This window comes from Ammospiza caudacuta, chromosome 15, assembly GCF_027887145.1.
Source record: "Ammospiza caudacuta isolate bAmmCau1 chromosome 15, bAmmCau1.pri, whole genome shotgun sequence".
Taxonomy (NCBI): Eukaryota; Metazoa; Chordata; class Aves; order Passeriformes; family Passerellidae; genus Ammospiza; species Ammospiza caudacuta.
Window position 1 is genome coordinate 15,205,429 of NC_080607.1, and position 16,887 is coordinate 15,222,315.

General features: G+C 44.7%; 1 protein-coding gene across 1 annotated transcript in view; it reads left to right on the top strand.

Annotated features, from left to right (window-relative positions):
- The first annotated feature begins 2,184 nt into the window (after window positions 1-2,184).
- TAF4 (TATA-box binding protein associated factor 4) overlaps window positions 2,185-16,887 on the top strand; it is a 36,427-nt gene continuing 21,724 nt past the window's right edge. Inside the window, exons 1-2 of the mRNA XM_058814658.1 lie at window positions 2,185-2,500; window positions 4,432-5,520. Of these exons, the coding sequence (XP_058670641.1) occupies window positions 2,185-2,500; window positions 4,432-5,520 (1,405 nt within the window). The remainder of the gene's footprint in view (window positions 2,501-4,431; window positions 5,521-16,887) is intronic.

Sequence of the window (16,887 nt, forward strand, 5' to 3'; positions counted from 1 at the left end):
GCAAAATCACATCTACTTTGCAGCACTGTAATTTGTCAAAAATTGATAAAATTGGAGTTAAAATTCATACAGATGAAAAGGGCAGTTTCTTGTTTACCCTTGAGTTTCAAGTGATGACTGAGAAAAGCATTTAAGTACAAGAATAAAATATTAATATAAAACTCAGAGGATGTAGGCAGTCTCTCAGGGTGATGCCACAGGGGTAAGTGAGCAGAGCTTTGGGAAAGGTTTAACATTGTAATTTTTAGTTATCAGCCAAAGCCTAGTGCAGGTGAGAAGAGGACAGAGAAACTAGAAGAGTAATATCCCTCACTATGAGCTGGACTTCTAGGATTTTTGATTTAAAGGTATTTGCTCTATTCTTTGGGGCCTGTATGTTAAGAGCAAACACACATCAGTTTCTATGGGAATTTTTGGTAAACAGCTTCTCCCTGGCAGGTATATTTGCATATTTGGGGACAGGGTGAGAACTGGACAGTACTTGAGCACTGTTCCCATTGCTCATGGGGTCGACTGTCAAGCAGATCAATTTAATTCATGTTAGAGTACTACAAGTTAAGTGATCACCACAAATGTGTGATGGGGGAAGAGCTGACACCCACATCTGGGCAGCCCTTGGTACAGAAAACTTGGAACTATTTAAAGTGATCTCCTTTTCATAGATAAAAAATGGCATTTGTTCCTCCAGGCAGCAGCTTTCAGGCCAGTCAATTCCCCAGAATCATCAACCAGCAGGTGCTCAGCCCATCCCACTACAACAGAGCTCCAGCCTCTAATGCTGCCCATTCCCAAAACATAACAGCAAAGCTTATTTTAAAATCCTGATATAAGAGGTGCTATTTTAAGCTTGCTACCCCTTAAAACTTGAAAGTTAAGTTAAATCAGGCTTTGGAATAAGTTGCCCAGAGAGGTGGTGGAGTCACCACCCCTGGAGGTGTTTAAGAGGCATCTGGATCTGGTGCTGGGAGATGTGATTTAGTGGTTTAAGGGTTACAGTGGCAGTGCAGTTGGACTTGATCTTAAAGGTCTTTTCCAACCTTGATGATTCTATGATTCTATTCTGTGAAAGATAAATTGTACTATCTGATAATATTGTTTCAATTGCATCTGGTAATACAGTTTTCTGCGGAAACAGCGCCTGGCAGAAGAACGCATTTATTGAAAGGCGGGTTGTATTTTTACGTTATTTACTTCCTTTATGATGGTTGCACAACAAGGTCAAAGTGCAGGCGCCTCCTGTAAGCGATCATGTCCACCTGCAGCCGGCGCCGGCCGGGCCGGGCCGCGCTCCCCGCCGAGCGCCGCTGCGGAGCGCGGCTCTCCCCCAAGGGTTAAGCGGCGGCGGGGGTGTAACGCGGGCTGACACACGGGCGGGGATCGCCCCGCCGTGCCGGCTCGCAGCTGCGACTGGACCGTTCAAAATTGCCGTCTCCCTCTCTTTTCCCCCCCGCCTCCCCTCTCTCTCGTCTTCGTTTTCCCTTCCCGGCGCTGGGCTCGCAGCCGGGCGCGCTTTCCCGGAGCTGGCCCCGGCCGTGCTGAGTCAGACCGCGCCCCGCGCCCGCCCCCGCGGCCCGGCCGCACCGAGGGGCTGCAGCCCCCGGCTGGCCCCGCCGGCGGCGGCGGGAGGGAGGCAGGCGCGGGGGCTCCTCCTCGCCCGCTGCCCCCGCCCGGGCTGGGCGTGTGCCCCGCCCGCCCCGCCGGTGGATCAGTTACACGCAGCTGGCACAGGTGCGGGGCGCCCTTCAGACTCGCGCCGGCGGGGGAGACCCGGACGCAGAGAGCAGCAGGGAAAACATGCAGCCATTTTGGGCCGAGGCAGACAAAGAGCCGCCGGCGGCCGCGGCCGCCCCCGCCGCCCCGCGCGGTTCCCGAACCCCCCACGGCCGCGGCGCGGCCGCACCGAAGGGCCGCAGCCCCCGCCCGCCCGCGGCCGCCGGGGGGCCGCCGCCGCCGCCCGACTCCCAACTAAGCGTTCGCAGCCATTTGCACGGCCTTTTATAGCGCGGGCGCCGGCCAATCAGCGGCGGGCGGAATCCCTGCCCGGCCGGTGATGTGCGGGCCGGGCGCTCGCGCGTGCGCTGTTGGGCGGGGGGGCCGAGTGTGAGCGGGGCGGGGGGAGGAGGGAGCCGTGAGAGGGGAGGGGGGGGAGGAGGGAGCCGCTCACAGGAACCCTCCGAAAAAAAGATGGCGGCGGGCTCGGATCTGCTGGATGAGGTTTTCCTGAACACGGAGGTGGATGAGAAGGTGGTGAGCGACCTGGTGGGCTCCCTGGAGTCCCAGCTGGCGGCCTCCGGCCACCACCACCAGCACCACAAGGCGCAGGAGCCCCTGAGGGCCGCTGGGGGGCTGCTGGGGAACCATGTTGTGAGCAGCAGCAGTAGCAGCAGCAGCCCTAGCCCCAGCCCTGGAGGAGTAGTAGTAGGAGGCAATGCTAATGCCCAAACAGAGAGCAGCAGCGGCAGCAAGATGGGACTGAGTGCCCCAGAGATCACAAAAGCAGGTAACGTGGGCAGGGGTGGGGGGCTCTGAGGGAGAGGGGCCCTCCCCTCCCCCCACTCCCCAGCTCCCGCTGCCTCCTTCCCTCACTGCTTTCCCCCCTTTTCCCTCTCTCCTCCTTCTCGTTGTGGCAGGAGCGGGAGTGCAAAGGGTGGTATCGATCATACGGGGGAGAGCCTCCCCTCATCATGCCCCCTCGGTGTGTATCCGCGCCTCTGCTCCCTCCCCTTTATTTTCCCTCCTCGCCCGTGCTTACTCGAGGGTGTTGGATCATGTGTGGGGGCAGCCGCCCCGCAGAAGGAGCCGGCAGTGCCCGTCCGTGACTCTGCCGGTCCCCTCTGCTTTTCCTGCCCTTGTTGCCGGAGTGTAAAAGGGCTCTGTTAATCTCGGGGACTGAAGGAGGCAGAGCCCACCCCCTTGGTCATGGCTGTGCCTCCCATGCCGCCTGTGATTGCTCCCCTTCCCTTTCCAGGGGTGGAGGTTATGGGGGGGATTCCCTCTTGATAATGCCGCCTTAGCTGTCTGTGTAAATGCTCCTTCCCCTCCCCCTTCGCTGTTGCTGGAGTGGAAGGGGGTGTTATTAATCATGACACCTATTTCCTGTAGAGGAGGAAGCGAGGGGGGATTTCAAGGGGAGGAAGTCCCTCAAAATGCTTCCCCCCCATATCTGCCTGCCTTGATATTCCCCCCGCACCCCCTCCCTTGTTCCAGGGGCTTGGAGGGGGCACGGGGACCTCCCATTCCTCCTCTGCCCTCAAGGGGGGGCAGTCACAACGCCGGGTCCCGGCAAGGGGGGGAATTCAGGCCACAACACCCCACCTTGCACAGCGCCTTCTCCCACCCCCGGAGCTGCCTGGGAATATTCCCCCCTTCGTCTTGTGAGCCTTGGAGGGGGGCAGTGTGAAGGCTGGGACCGAGGGCTCGCTACGTGGGAATGGAGGGAAGCTGTTTTTCAGGGGGATTGAAAGAAATGTCTCCCCAGAATCTCTCTGCAATTCCTCCCCTCCCCCCTTTTTTATTTTTGATTTTGTATTGCTGAAGTGTAAGAAGATACTACAGACCGTCTGTTATGATTGATGAAGCTCTTCTAGGAGGATCTCCTTGACCCTTATAATGTGCATCTCAGTGTCTGCCTGTCACTATTCTTTTCCCATTTCTGTCTCCTTAGGGCCAGGACCTGGACTGTGTGTGATTGTACTTGTGCTAACACCAGGCCTTATCAAGGGGCATGAGGATTATTCAGGACAAGAAGCTACATCATCTTGTCCCTTCTGAAAACCAGCTTTGCTTTTTATTTATTTATTTTTAACTACCTGGGGCTGTGGGAACTTCAGATCCGTTGGAACAAATTCTGTAACGAGGAAGAGGGGTCTTCTAGAAACCTGCTCCAGGCCTTGCAGTACTTCTTATCTTGCCAGGCTGATGTTTTTCTTTCCTTTCACTTTTCATGTTTTGCTGTTGTTGAGCCTCCTGGTCTGACTGACTTACTTTGTAAGAGATGACAGGATTAGAGAGTAATGTGTGCTGGGTATAGGGAATATGTCTTAATAATGTGTCTTCCATGGCCATTTCCCCCCCTTGCAGTTGCAGTCCTGTTTCTAAATGGGATGTCAGGCTCCAGAATGGGGAGGAGGTCTTAGATGATCTTCTTATTCCCTTGGTTCATATTAAATCTGTTTTCCCTGTTCTGTACTGTAGTGTCAAAACCAGGGGCAGTACAATTAATACTGGATCTGCCAGTCTTTGGTGGGATATTGGAGGTTTTAAGATAACATATTCAAAGCCATGTTCAGTTTGTACTCTGTCCTGTTTTCCTGGCTCCAGGCAGGCAGCTTGGGAGATGGAGAAGACCTGGTGATAAGGGAGAACATTCTGTCTTTGCTGGACTTCTCTTCTTGCTCATTCGCTGTGTTTAACCTCGCTGTTGTTTTGCAGGGGCAGGAGGAGTGCAGGGGGGTGTTATTAATCATAACACCAGGTCCCAGACTTCAGCTCTGGATGGAGCCACCACAACGAGCACCAGCACCACCACTGCAGCAGCAGGAGGATCTGAAGTCACTGCTGCTCCAGGGACCCTCAGTCAGGGCAAATCGGTGGTTATCAGCACCATGGCAACTGCCTTGTCCACCAGGAATGGCAAGATCGGGACCACGACGGTGCAGACTTTGAATGGGAGTAACGTGGTGATGAACTCTCACCACACAGGAAGTGCTGCTTTCTCTGGGACTCCTGTGACCGCCAACCCCGCTCCTGCACCTGCTGTCGCCCCTCTCGTTAACAATGGACCCGGATCCGTGGGGAAAGGAAACGCTGTCAATGCTGTTTTACCCTCAGCTTCCAACACTGTCATCCAGACTTCTTTCCTTAACACTGCTGTGTCCTCTGCGTCCTCCTCCTCGCCCACAGTGATCTCCTCGCAGCCGCCGGCGAGCGTCGGCGCCGGGGCGCCCACGGTGACGCTGGTGAGGCCCCCCATCCACACTGCAGGACCCACGGTGGCTGCAGCTGCTGCAGCCACTCAGAACGGGAGCAATACTGTGATCAATTCAACCATCAGTGTGGGGAGTTTTCCTGCTGTTGCCACAGCCACTGTGGGATCTGGAGTTTCCCTCCAGACGTCGCTTGTGAACAGCCAGTCTGGTTCCAGCGTGCCAGCAGCTCCTGCCACACAGGTCATCAAATCTGAGTCTCCTAAAACTATAGTGCAGGCAGTGTCCCAACAGCAGACGCTGGCTACTGCTGGCCAGCCCAGTACTACAGGGGGTAACATGATTATTGGGCAAACTATGCAAGCTGGGCTCTCCAATGTTGCTCCCAATCCTGGTGGGATACCTCCTGCAGCTCCTGGCACCCCCACAGGAATGGCTAAAGGCAGTGCCAACACAGTGGCACAAAGTCTGCCAAGGACTCCAACACCAACTACGAGTGGAATCAGAGCAACTTTGACTCCTACAGTTTTAGCACCTCGTTTGCCTCAGCCACCTCAGAATCCGACTAACATTCAGAATTTTCAGTTACCACCAGGTAAGTCAGAGGATTGAGGGGTTTTATTTTGGAAGTGTGTATCTTGCAGGGAGGAAGGAATCCAAGTAAGATTCTGTGCCATTGAATTGTGAATTGTGGAAAGGCATGACCTGTAACAATGAGAATGGTCTGGTGTTGAGCAGTAGTAGCATAGTAGCATTCCACTACTTAGTGTCTGATTTTGGGTGACCAGAAAGTCTTTTCAGCTGTAATTGAAAATAATTTTGCCTGGTATCTTTGTTCCAATGGGAGTGTAGATGAAGCTGCAAACTGCCAAAGTGTGACAATGGAACATTATCTAATGAAATGTTGTTATTTCATTAGCACAACAGACATTTTGAATTTTCAGGTGGTTTTGTCAGTTTGTAACCTTTATGTGCTGCTTGGCTCCCTCCTGTCCCTGCATGCCCCCAGTACCAGAGAGCTCTCATGAACGGAGAAGCAGCAGATACAACACATGAAAACTGCCTACTTTGGCTTTAAATACCTTCAAAGTCTGACTTAAAAACTCACAGATTTGAAGCTTATGATCATCTTTTTAGTCACTGGCATTCTGATACAAAAGACAGACTTCCTATGTCCTTACCTCACCCTGTTGTGTCTAGGGCTGCAGCTTTTGTAGTAGCTAGTCTCGTGCTTAGTGCTGAGCACCTCTGGACAAGGAATCTAGTCCTGAACTCAATGGATGTGTGAAAAGCAGGATGAGAAGCATTTATTTCCTTAGAATTGTTCTGTCCCTCCTTAAATATCCCAGATTTGGAGATTTAATGTTACATATTTGCTATTATTCTTGAGACAGGCTTGTTGCTTGTCTCCACGTTGATTTTTAACTGCAAATACTTGTGTGAACCTACACACTGCTTCATAACAATACCTACAAGGGCTGTGTTCTTAGTGCTCACTGTTTTCAGGGCAGTATGCAAAGAGCAGCAATTGAATTTTGCTACTAACACTGAATAAAATTGGTGATGGTTTTAGTAGGTGGTCTTAGTAAAATGCAAGTGGTCTTAGTAAAATACATCTCTTGGAACTCCTGACCAGCCTCAGAGCAATGCACCTGTCACATAAAGTAGATCAGGAATTATGTGCTGTGTTACTAAACTCTGTGTTTTTGTGTGATATGCTCTCTGTGCTATGGGATGCCATGTAGTTTGATGAAGTCTGTCAAATATTCTGTGTATCCAAGTACTAACTGGTACAAATATTCCTCTTTTTTTTCCTGTAAAAGATTATTCCATATATGAGTAATTTGAATGACATCTTGCTAATTTAAAGAATAGCAGTAAAATTCAGGTCTTGAAGTTGTGGTGCTTGATTTGAAGCCTGTAAATTGATAGGTTGGAAAAGACTTATTTTATTTATTGCCATATTGTATCAAAGGATTGATCCATTTTAGTCTAGTGCCATTTATGCCTACATTTTTTGTTAATACTGCATTATAAACCTGATTATGAGGGGAAATACTACTGTGGAATCCAGTGGGACCTTTTTCCAGGTAGCTGATGTTTCCAGACTGCCACAGCATCCTGAAATGTGTTACTCTTGGAAGCAGCATTGCCAGTCCTTAAGCAAAATTGGACCATAAATTGTTCCTTTGGAGTTCTTGATAGATCAAAGTAAAACAATACAGGTTCTAAGAACTTGGATTTTTATGAAGCTTTTTCTTTTTTCTGTCCTACACTTAAAGAAATATTTATGACTTCAAAAGAATAAGCATGACTTAAAATAAGCAAGTATATATGACTGGATTCATAGAGGTTGGAAACTGAGTTCTTGCATGATAAGATTTAATATTGAAAAATATTTTTTTTTTAGTGGAACTGATTATTTTTCTTTTACATTGCTTTAGTTGGTTTTTTATACTTTGCAAAAGTAACCAGCATTGAAAATGCCTTGCATAAACCATCTCTTTCAAAACACTTAAGAATTGGTGGGTGCTGGGCTCTTCCAAACATCTCTCAGGGCCAAGCACCTCTGCAGGTACACTCATAGTGAAAGGAGAATAGGTGGCTGTGAGATTGTGTTTTAAATACAGGTTTTTGGAGGCAGTTTGGTGCTGTGAAGCTGCAGCTGCAGTGCCTGTGTGCTCTGCACTTACTGCATTCATTGAATTTGCATTCACAAGTTTGTTTCTAAAAGTTAATAGTAAGAGTTTGTGTGACAGTGCTTGGAGCAGTTTGAAGTCATACACTGCACACACACAGCTTTTCACACCAAGAATTACCAACACTTCAAAAATTCTGATGGAAGGTTTGACCATGACAGCACATGTTTTACTGTTATTTTCTTATCCAGAATTACTGTTTCTAGCTCTCCAAAGTACAGTTACAGTGTCAAATGTATGGAAAGCAGAATGTAAAATGTCAGCAGGAGTTAAAAGCTGGGACTTGAAAATTAAAAACCTTACAAGGTTTTCTTTGAAAGACTGTGTGGAAAATAAACTCCATCAATGGTGTTTAAAATATATTACTATTGGAATAATGCTTTGTATTGCATCAAGGCAAACCTTGACTGACCAAATTGGAGATGTTTGAAGAGCCAATGGGCCATAATTGTTGTGACCTTACTGGGTTTTGGTGTATTTCTTCTCCGAGGAACTGAGCTGTTGTATCTGTGTATTAATGATGGTTTTCCACTTTGGCATCTTTGAGGAAGGGGATTGTTGTCCTTAGTCTTTTCTGCAGTAGCCTGTGTTTGGGACTTTGTGCTCCAGTTGGACAGATTTGGGTAATGATGGTCCCAAAATAACCTTATTCACACCCTCTTAGAAAAGAGATGGAAATACTGTGAAATAATTTTGTAAGGGGGTAGGAACAAAAGTTTACACAACACTGCCTTAAGGATGCAACACTGCTGAAAGTGACTGGAAATGAATTGAATGAAGCTCGTTGTTTCTGAGTACTTCACTAATGAGAAATGTGTTATGTGCAATCTATGGTAAGAGGTAGAAAATCAGTGAAAAGTGGTAAGTCAATGTTCCATGGTTAGAAGTGCTCAGAAAAGTCTGCAGAAAAGTATAACTGGGATAATTCACTAAAATTTATCTTTTGCATTGTAAGAGTGTGTACAGTGTTTGGAGGTCATTGCTGACACAGGGTAGGATCACCTTGTAAACTGACAAAACTTGGGTACTTTAAAATAATTTTTGTAAACCCCACCTTGTCCAGCAGTGCTGTGGTACAGGCCCAGCATGTGTGAGTTTATGCTTACCTAGCACTGCTGTCAGCTTGGGGTTCAAAGATTTGATTTCCCTTCTTGCAAATTTGTGTTGCTACTGTCTTCTCCTTTATCTTTATGTACAAACACCTCATAATAAATTTTTAAGGTGTCTGCTTAGAGAAAGAAGCAGATTGGTGAGTGCTGAATGTATGCAGTCAGAGTAGCATAGAGCAGGTAGGTCTGGCCAGTTTTCTCCACTAGCTTAGATGAAATTGAAATCTAGAAACTTTCACTTCCCTCTATCCCTCTCTTTTCTTTTACCTTCTGAATGACTGTTAGTAGTTATGAAAATTTGGTGGCTAGATCATAAAGACTGGTGTTTTCCTGATTAAATATGGTTTGGTGACATGTGGTCCTGTTTGAAGATAGCAAATGGGATGGCATGTCATCATGGTTTTTTTTTTACTTCTACAGTCATGACCAGTCTTCCCACTAGCAGTGGTACAGTTCTGCAGCTGTTGTAGAAGAGAATTGTTTTGCCTTGTATCTAAAAATAAAACTTCTTTATTACTTTCCCAAAACTCACTTGGATCTGCCAGTAGCTGATGGTAGGGGATGAGACTACAGATTTCTTTGTTGCTTTCTATCTGAAGGGCATCTCGTGTGCCTTTTCTGTGGTGAGGGCAGGATGAGCCTTTTATAGATGAGAAACTGCTGTTAAAGAGGCCCCTTGAACAGTGGGGTGTTCCAGAGTTCTGAACTCCAGCCCTGGTTAAAACTTAGCATTGATGCTTCCCAGAAGCAAAGGATTCCTGAAGGAGCATCAGGGCTCTGCATCTGCTCATCCTGGGAGATGGACAACATGAATGTGCACACTCAAGGTTTTCCTCATGGTCTTAGAGGCTCAAAACTTCATTTGGTATTAAATTTGACCTTTTTTTTGTAGAAACAGATTGGTTTTTAGCTTGTGAATCCTATCCAAGAAGGATTCTCACTCAGGCCATGGTTATTGTGGCTTTAGGATGGGAAAACTGCCTGAACCCATAATTTAAGTCCTTCTGACTTGAGCAGTTGTACTTTGGGAGCTGGAGTAACTGAAAAACAACTTCTGCAGGAGTAATTCTGTTTCCTTCAGTTGGGAGTTGGGGTAGTAGGTGGTTGGGCAAAGGAGAGTGGATAAAAATGGAGAAGGGTGGCAACTGAGAAGAATCAAAGCAAGCAATTTATGTAACTTTTTCATACTGAGTGCCTCATTCTTTGTGTTGCTTTGTACTTGAAACATGTACCTGAGCAGTCCCTGAAGGAATTAGGATGTGGATAGATGAGGAAATCATCAGAACCCCATAAAATAAGGACCACAGAAAGGACCAGGGGAAATACTATGAAGTAGTGGAATGTGGTTGTTTCTATTTCTCACTGACTATAAGCGAGTTCAAACATATCCTCATTACAGTTCCCTGTATGTTGCATGTGCTGCCAATATTATGCCTGTTAAGTGTGTTGGCATGGCTTGATTTTGTTAAAAATAATGTCTGCACTGCACCATGACAATGGGGGTTTCTTAGAGAACTTCCAGTATGTTTTACTTGCAAAGCATTTTACAAAATGTTGTAATCCTTGCAACCTGCCTGTGTGCTTGGTAAGTGAAGTAGTATAAACTCTGCTTTAGAGCTGGGGGAAAGAGCAAGTTAGAGAAGTTCTGACTTGCCCAAGGCCATGCAGGAATCAATATTTTGCCAGGATTAGAGCTTGGGAGTCCTGTACTTGGCTTGAAAAGCAGTATCTGTCTTTCTGGAAGATGACCATGGATCTCTTCTGCAGAACTCTTCTGGGTGCAGGGTGGATTTTATGTTCAAGTCATGCATCAGCAAAAGGAACATTCTGCTTTATTTGGAATCTGCTACATCAGATCTGCCATATGTCACCAGAGTGAGAGTTGTGTTTGTTCCCATTGCACCTTCCATAACTGAGGACTCCTGAGTGCTTGGCTTTGTACCCCAAAGAGCCTCAGAGGGCTGTGCAGTTGGGGTTTCTGGTTCTGTTAGAAACAGTGTCTTGGTGTTGTGCACATCTGATAAGGCTGTGTCGTTAAGTGATGGGATCTAATGGGACTATAATTGTGATTCTGTTAAGCTGTGAAAGCTGTTAACTCTGATTATATATTGTTCAGTTCTGTTACGGAAAATACTGTTCCCAACAGCCTTTGGAAGTGTATGTATGGATATGTCTGTATGACCTTCAAATTGTGATCTTCTGGGGGTTTGGTATCACTAAGCTTGTGGTAAAGGTTATTGGTCAATAACCAGAAGTGATTTATTTCTCTGAAGTGTTTTGCACTCTGCAAGAAGTTACATGTTTTCCATCTCTGGAAATTTAAGCAGGTTGCTTGTGAAACCTTCTTGGTTTGAGGACCACAAATTTGAACGTTGCCCAGGATTTGAATCCCTTACTAACAGAGAATGCTGCAGCCCTGTGAGCAAAGTGAGGTGAAAATGCATGAGTTTGGCCACTGATAGGAGACAAATTATATCACAAACTCTTCAAATGAAGTATTTTGTTGTATGAGAACTCTTACTGTTGTCTGCCTTCCCTGTTTTGGGAAATGATAGGTAAATAGAATTCTTAAAAGTTGTATGAAGTAGTTCTAGAACACAGTTGAAAATACTGATATTTAAACTATCTGGGCTCAAGGAAAGAGAAAGTGCAGGTGTGTGGAAAGGTTGCTTTGTGTAAAAACTGTGTGATCAATACTGACTCTGCTCAGAAGGAACTGGACATAGAAGTCACTTAACACATTAAACATTTTTTGTTACTATGTTCATTTTTTTGACAGAAATCTTCAAAATCATAATTTTTACCTTAAAATATCTACTCTTGTCAAGATTATTTTTTGTTTTGAAACTTTATGCATGTTTGTAACTTCATTAATCTGTCTGAAGCTTCTTGAATTTGTTACCATTGCTTCATGTAAGGAAAAAAGGCTTTTGCTGATTGGAAGACTGTTAGCAAGTTTAGCTTTGTTAGGCACATTATCTCTTGTGAAAGAAGGTTTGGAGAGGTAGAATTTTGAAAATAGAGTTTCTCATAACTGAGAAGAAACACATGAATCTATGACAATGATAGAGAGGAGGTTTTAGTCCTGGTTAAAGGACAGTTATTTCAGGTGTGTTAGGAACCCCAAAGCTCTGGGTGAAGGAAGGCCGAACTAGGGAGAGATTGTTGCTCCCAGGTGACAAAGGGCTTTTTCTTTGCACAGCCACAGGTCTGTTCCTGTGTGCAAATAATTGTATCAGCTCTCTTGGATCTGCTTCCTTGTAAGAGAAGCAAAATTGCTGATACAGCCTGCTCTGTGTACAGGTTGTAATTAAACAGGTGTAAAGATTAAGTGATCGTCCATATTTCAGATTAAATGAGGTGTTGTTTTTTTTTTTTTTTTTTTTTTTTTTTTTTTGCCATAGACACATGAATAGAGCTTTTTGTTTGTTTTAAACCTTCTAGGACAGTTTTACCTCTGCTTACTCTGGAAATTTTTACACCAGTTCTATTCTGTGGGAATTTCTTCCCAGAAATGCTGGTTGTCTTCTGGAGGTGCAGGTGTCTCAACTGAGAGCCATTTTTTTACCACAAACCTTCGTCTCTTGGAGCAATTCTCTTAATGTGTCTTTAGCATAAAATTTAATGTAAAAGATAATAATTGTCCTTGAGGTCTTATGTGTGCCTTTAAGGGTTTTTTAAAATAAAGAGTATTTTTTGTGAGAACAAAATGTTGATTGTTGTCACTGGATAATGGTATAGATGTATCAGTACTCAAGAAAGAGGTGATAATTACAGGGAATTGATACACCTGCAGTGAGATCTGTTCAGCACCTCAGTAGAGCTGTCTTAAGGTGTTGTACAAATGTATCTGATCTTTGAGTCTGTAACTGTTGTCAGACTCAAAATAACATTTTAAAACTATGGGTTTCTGTACTTAGGTTACCAGTAATCAGAAAGTTGCACTTTGAACGTCAAAGGCTGACGCTCAGCAAAATGTGTTATAAAATAGGTTAAATAGGGATGGTGCTTTTACTTGTATTTGTAGAGAATTTAGTGCAAGATCCAGTTTGATACCAAGCTCTTTTTGTGGGATTTGGAAAAGAATGTTGATGAAAATTAAGTAACTTTTTGCCATGCTAGATCTCTGTTTATAAATTTGACTTGTAACTTACGAATGTTATGAAACTTATGAATCTTAATTTTGATGTTTTTTCCCTTAAGATGTCTTACTAAAATGTATTTTTCAGTAACACATACCCAGCACCTAGACAAGGAATAACATAAAACTCACAGCAGTGTGTAATATTATTTTACATGACTGACATGACTGTCCTAAGATTTGTATTGAATTGAGTAAGCCTCTATCTTGTAAAAATGGTCTAACTTATGATTATAACCTGATTAATATATGCTTCTGAGAGTAGTTGAACTGTTAAAAGCTATCCCAGTGCTTTTGTGCAGAATAAAGCACGTGCTGGATAGACTGTGCTGACAACTAGTGCAGGTGAAAAATGTGTGCTCCAGATATCAGAGTATAAACAAAAGCCAAGCAATGAGGTGTGGTGCTGTGCTGGAGTCTTTCTGAGAGGGTTTGGGGGGCAGCAAGGCTGTGCTCAGCTGTCTGCACCCCTTCCTGCAGTTTATGAATCAAACATTTCTCTAAGGGAGGGCTCCATTCAGAGCCTCTCTCCCAGTGCAGTAACATCAGGTGCTTTTTGAGTCGTGGTGTGGCCAGTGGGGCCAGTTGTGCTCTCATGAGTCACAAGTGCCAGCTCCAAGGAGCAGCACTGGGCAATTGCAGCACCTGTGGCCAAAGAGTCCATGGAGGGGAGCAGAAGGGTGTTTGTGGAGGGATCAGTGGGGGAGAAGATGTCTAGAGGGAGGCTGACAGTGACTGAGCTGTGTGGAAGTTAAAAGACAAGCATGAGGAGTTATTAGTTTTTAACAGACACATGTGCAGTGGTGTTTGCAGAGGTTTTAAAGGTAGATGGGAAGAATATGCAAGTGTTCATGAACTGAGATTCAACCTCTTAGTTCCTTTCTTCCTTCCTTTTTTACCAGGGTATCATTTGATTTTCTTTCCTTCCCTGTCCTCCATGGGGGAGGGGGAGAAAGGCACTAATTATTTATAAGTGTTAGTCATACCCAGTCATTAAGCTTAGTCATTACTCAGGACTGTGCATTTGATGGTTAGTAAAAATCAAAACGAAACCTGATTTTGTTGAAAAGCATTCTGAATTCAAGCTTACAGGTGTGAAAATAATTCTCCTTCTGTGTTCAGACTAACCACAGAAGCAGAGCTACTTAATAAATGTTGCTATCAGCCAAATGGCATGTAATATCATGTCCCAGTTGATGGTTGCATTGAACTTGCAGGCGTAGTGTTTGGCATATTCTCAGAGCAGAAGAATTCTGTATGGGCAGTGAGAGAGGCATGAATTCCCAGAGGAGGATGTGGAGGGAATGTTTGTGCTGAGGCTGCCCTGGGGAGCTGTCAGTCAGTGGAATTGTCCAGCTCTGGGTCTCCACAGCTTCAGCTGGAAAGGTGCCATCAGCTAAAATTACAGAGAGTCTATACCTTGAGTAGGGCATTCACTGTGGGGACAAATTAAAATGAATGTGTTCTTGGTGGCTTCTCATGGACTTAGTTGTTTTAGGCTGTTGCATTCAAAGCAGTGATTTAAAGCATTACTCCTCATTCAGTATTTCTGTGCAGACTCTGGTAATAAATGCAAAGTAACTCAGCCTTCCCATTTCTTCAGGTGCTTGAGCAGCACTAATGTTGACACACCTTGGTACAAACAAACTGTCACAAATAAAGACAGGTTGACTTTTAAAACCTCCTATTTAAAATAAGAGACATAAAGAATTAGTGACACTTTATTTTGTGTCTTCCTTTCTCAAACCCAGATCTGATTTTGGTATAATTGCTTTGTTGTTTGATCTAAGTATATTGAAATTAATGGCAGAGCTGCATCTGAATTGCTTGGAGATCAATAATTAAAGCAATTGGTTTAGCTCTTGATAGTGTTTTTCTTAGAGCTGTTTCGACATCAGACAGATTTGTGTGATGATTGGGTTGCAATTTGACAGAGCACTCTGGTGTTCTAGCTTTGTATCCTTGACTAGAAAGGAATGTTAACACACTTTCAAGGAATTTAACTTTCCAGAGAAGTCAAAATAGTTGCAAATCACATTGTTGTTGAAGCATTTGTTAATTGTTGCTATATAAAATGATGCATTTTCCAGAACAATTCTTACACGCCTCTTCAAATGAGCAGGTAAGATTTTTTACATATGGGATCACTCTTAAATGCAGTGTCTTTTTGGCATTCCAACATTACATTATTCCTTTAACTATATTCTTAAAAGGTTTGTGAATCAATACTTTACAAATGATTCACTTCTTTACCTTTTAGACAGTACAGTTTTAGACAGTTAGTTGTGTTGTTTGAAACAGAACTCTTGCATGGACGAGTAAGCAAAAGCTTTTAAAATTAAATCGAATTTTTTGTCTATTGACTCTTCTGTAAGAAAAAACAAGCAGTTTTTCATAATGTGAACTTTTGTACTTGGTCTGTACAAAATGCAGGATTCTTGAGGATATTTGCAAACGTATCTTTCACCTGTGTTGACAACAATCAATCATAAATCAGCTGTTGAAGAATTGGTGTTGCTGAGACCATAACGGCTGGTTGGAGCCTGTGTGTGCAGGCTGGATAGAGCAGTGGTAACCAACAGTGCAGTGCTGCTGTTGTAGGTTGTATCTTAACTTTTAGGTGCTGTGTCTGGGTAGAATTCTCCTTTACTCCAGAGTGACATGAGTTGAAAAGGAAATGGAATTTGCTTTTCTAGTTCCTGTCTAAAACTCTGTGCCATGCCAATCTTCAGTGCCTATTGGGAGAAACTCCAAGTATTTTGTATTAGAGGAGCTCTGAAGCAGCACCTGACAGTCATGCCATGTTTTTTTTCATGGTGAGTTGTAGCAACACCCTGAGTGCAGCAGGTGCTGAGCATTTAACAGGTCCCTTTCCTTGGGCACAGGGTGTGCTGTGTGCTCAGCACAGCTGTGTGCAGAACCTCATCCTCCCAGCTTTGGGGTGCCCATTGCCCTGGAGCAAGGCGTGAGGGCATTGGCACAGGTTTGTGCTGTGTGCTGGACAGCTCTGTCACTGCCTGGCAGTTTTCTGGAGCCTGCAGACCTGCAGCTCAGCAGGGAACATATCTGCCACTGCCTTGTGTTTGTGCAGCCTGGCCTCATCGTGCCAGCGCAGGGCAGCACTTCTGGAGCAGCTGCAGTCTCACATGGTCATGGGGTCATTTCTGATACCTCCTGATCCCTGCACTGTGGAGACTTCTCCTTAGGCACTGTGCTCATCCTTGTGGAGCTAAGGTGTCTTTATAGAAATCACAAAACAACCACGTTTGTTGATGAAACTTGAAAGCTCAGATTGCTGATGAGGCCAAAGGCTTTGGCAAGAAAGTTCAATTAGGATTTTTTCTGGATTTGTGCAGCACAGGTCTCCTGAGGTTCCAGGTACCTAAACTGAAGTGTATCTAATTTATACTTAACAGTGGTGCCCATTTCTTCTCAAGTACAAAGTAGTGTGTCTTCAATAACATCTAATCTGCACTTCTGTTACCATTTACAGTTCTGTTCTACCTGTCTTGATTTGTAATTCCTGTTTCTTATGAGTTGGTGTGTAGATGGTCCTTCATGAGCTGCTACTCATCTGGTTTGTTACAGAGGGCTGCTTTTTAATGTGTGTAAATAATTCTAAATCTGCTAGAAACTGTCTATTGTTAGGGAAGATTTCCTTAATGACCCATATTTTCACAGAGCTACAGTGGACTTGTAGACTTCTGTAGGTTCTTTCTGCTTTCCTTGGGCTTTCATTCCTGTAGAGTGGGAGTTTTGCAGGTGGATCAGTTACTGGTGGATTGTTGGACAGCATTGATGTCAGTACCAGGTTCTCTTTCCCTTTTCTGCAGTAAGGAACCCTGTCACATGTAGCACTTACTCTGGAAGCTCTTCCTGCAGCTTGTATTGGCAACTGTCTTTTTCTCCAGCTCTCACTCTGGTATTCCAGCATTTTTGTGTTGGAAAAATCTTAAAAACATTGTCCTTTTGTAAGGGTTTTGTCATTGTGGGTTTCTGTGTAACCTGATCCA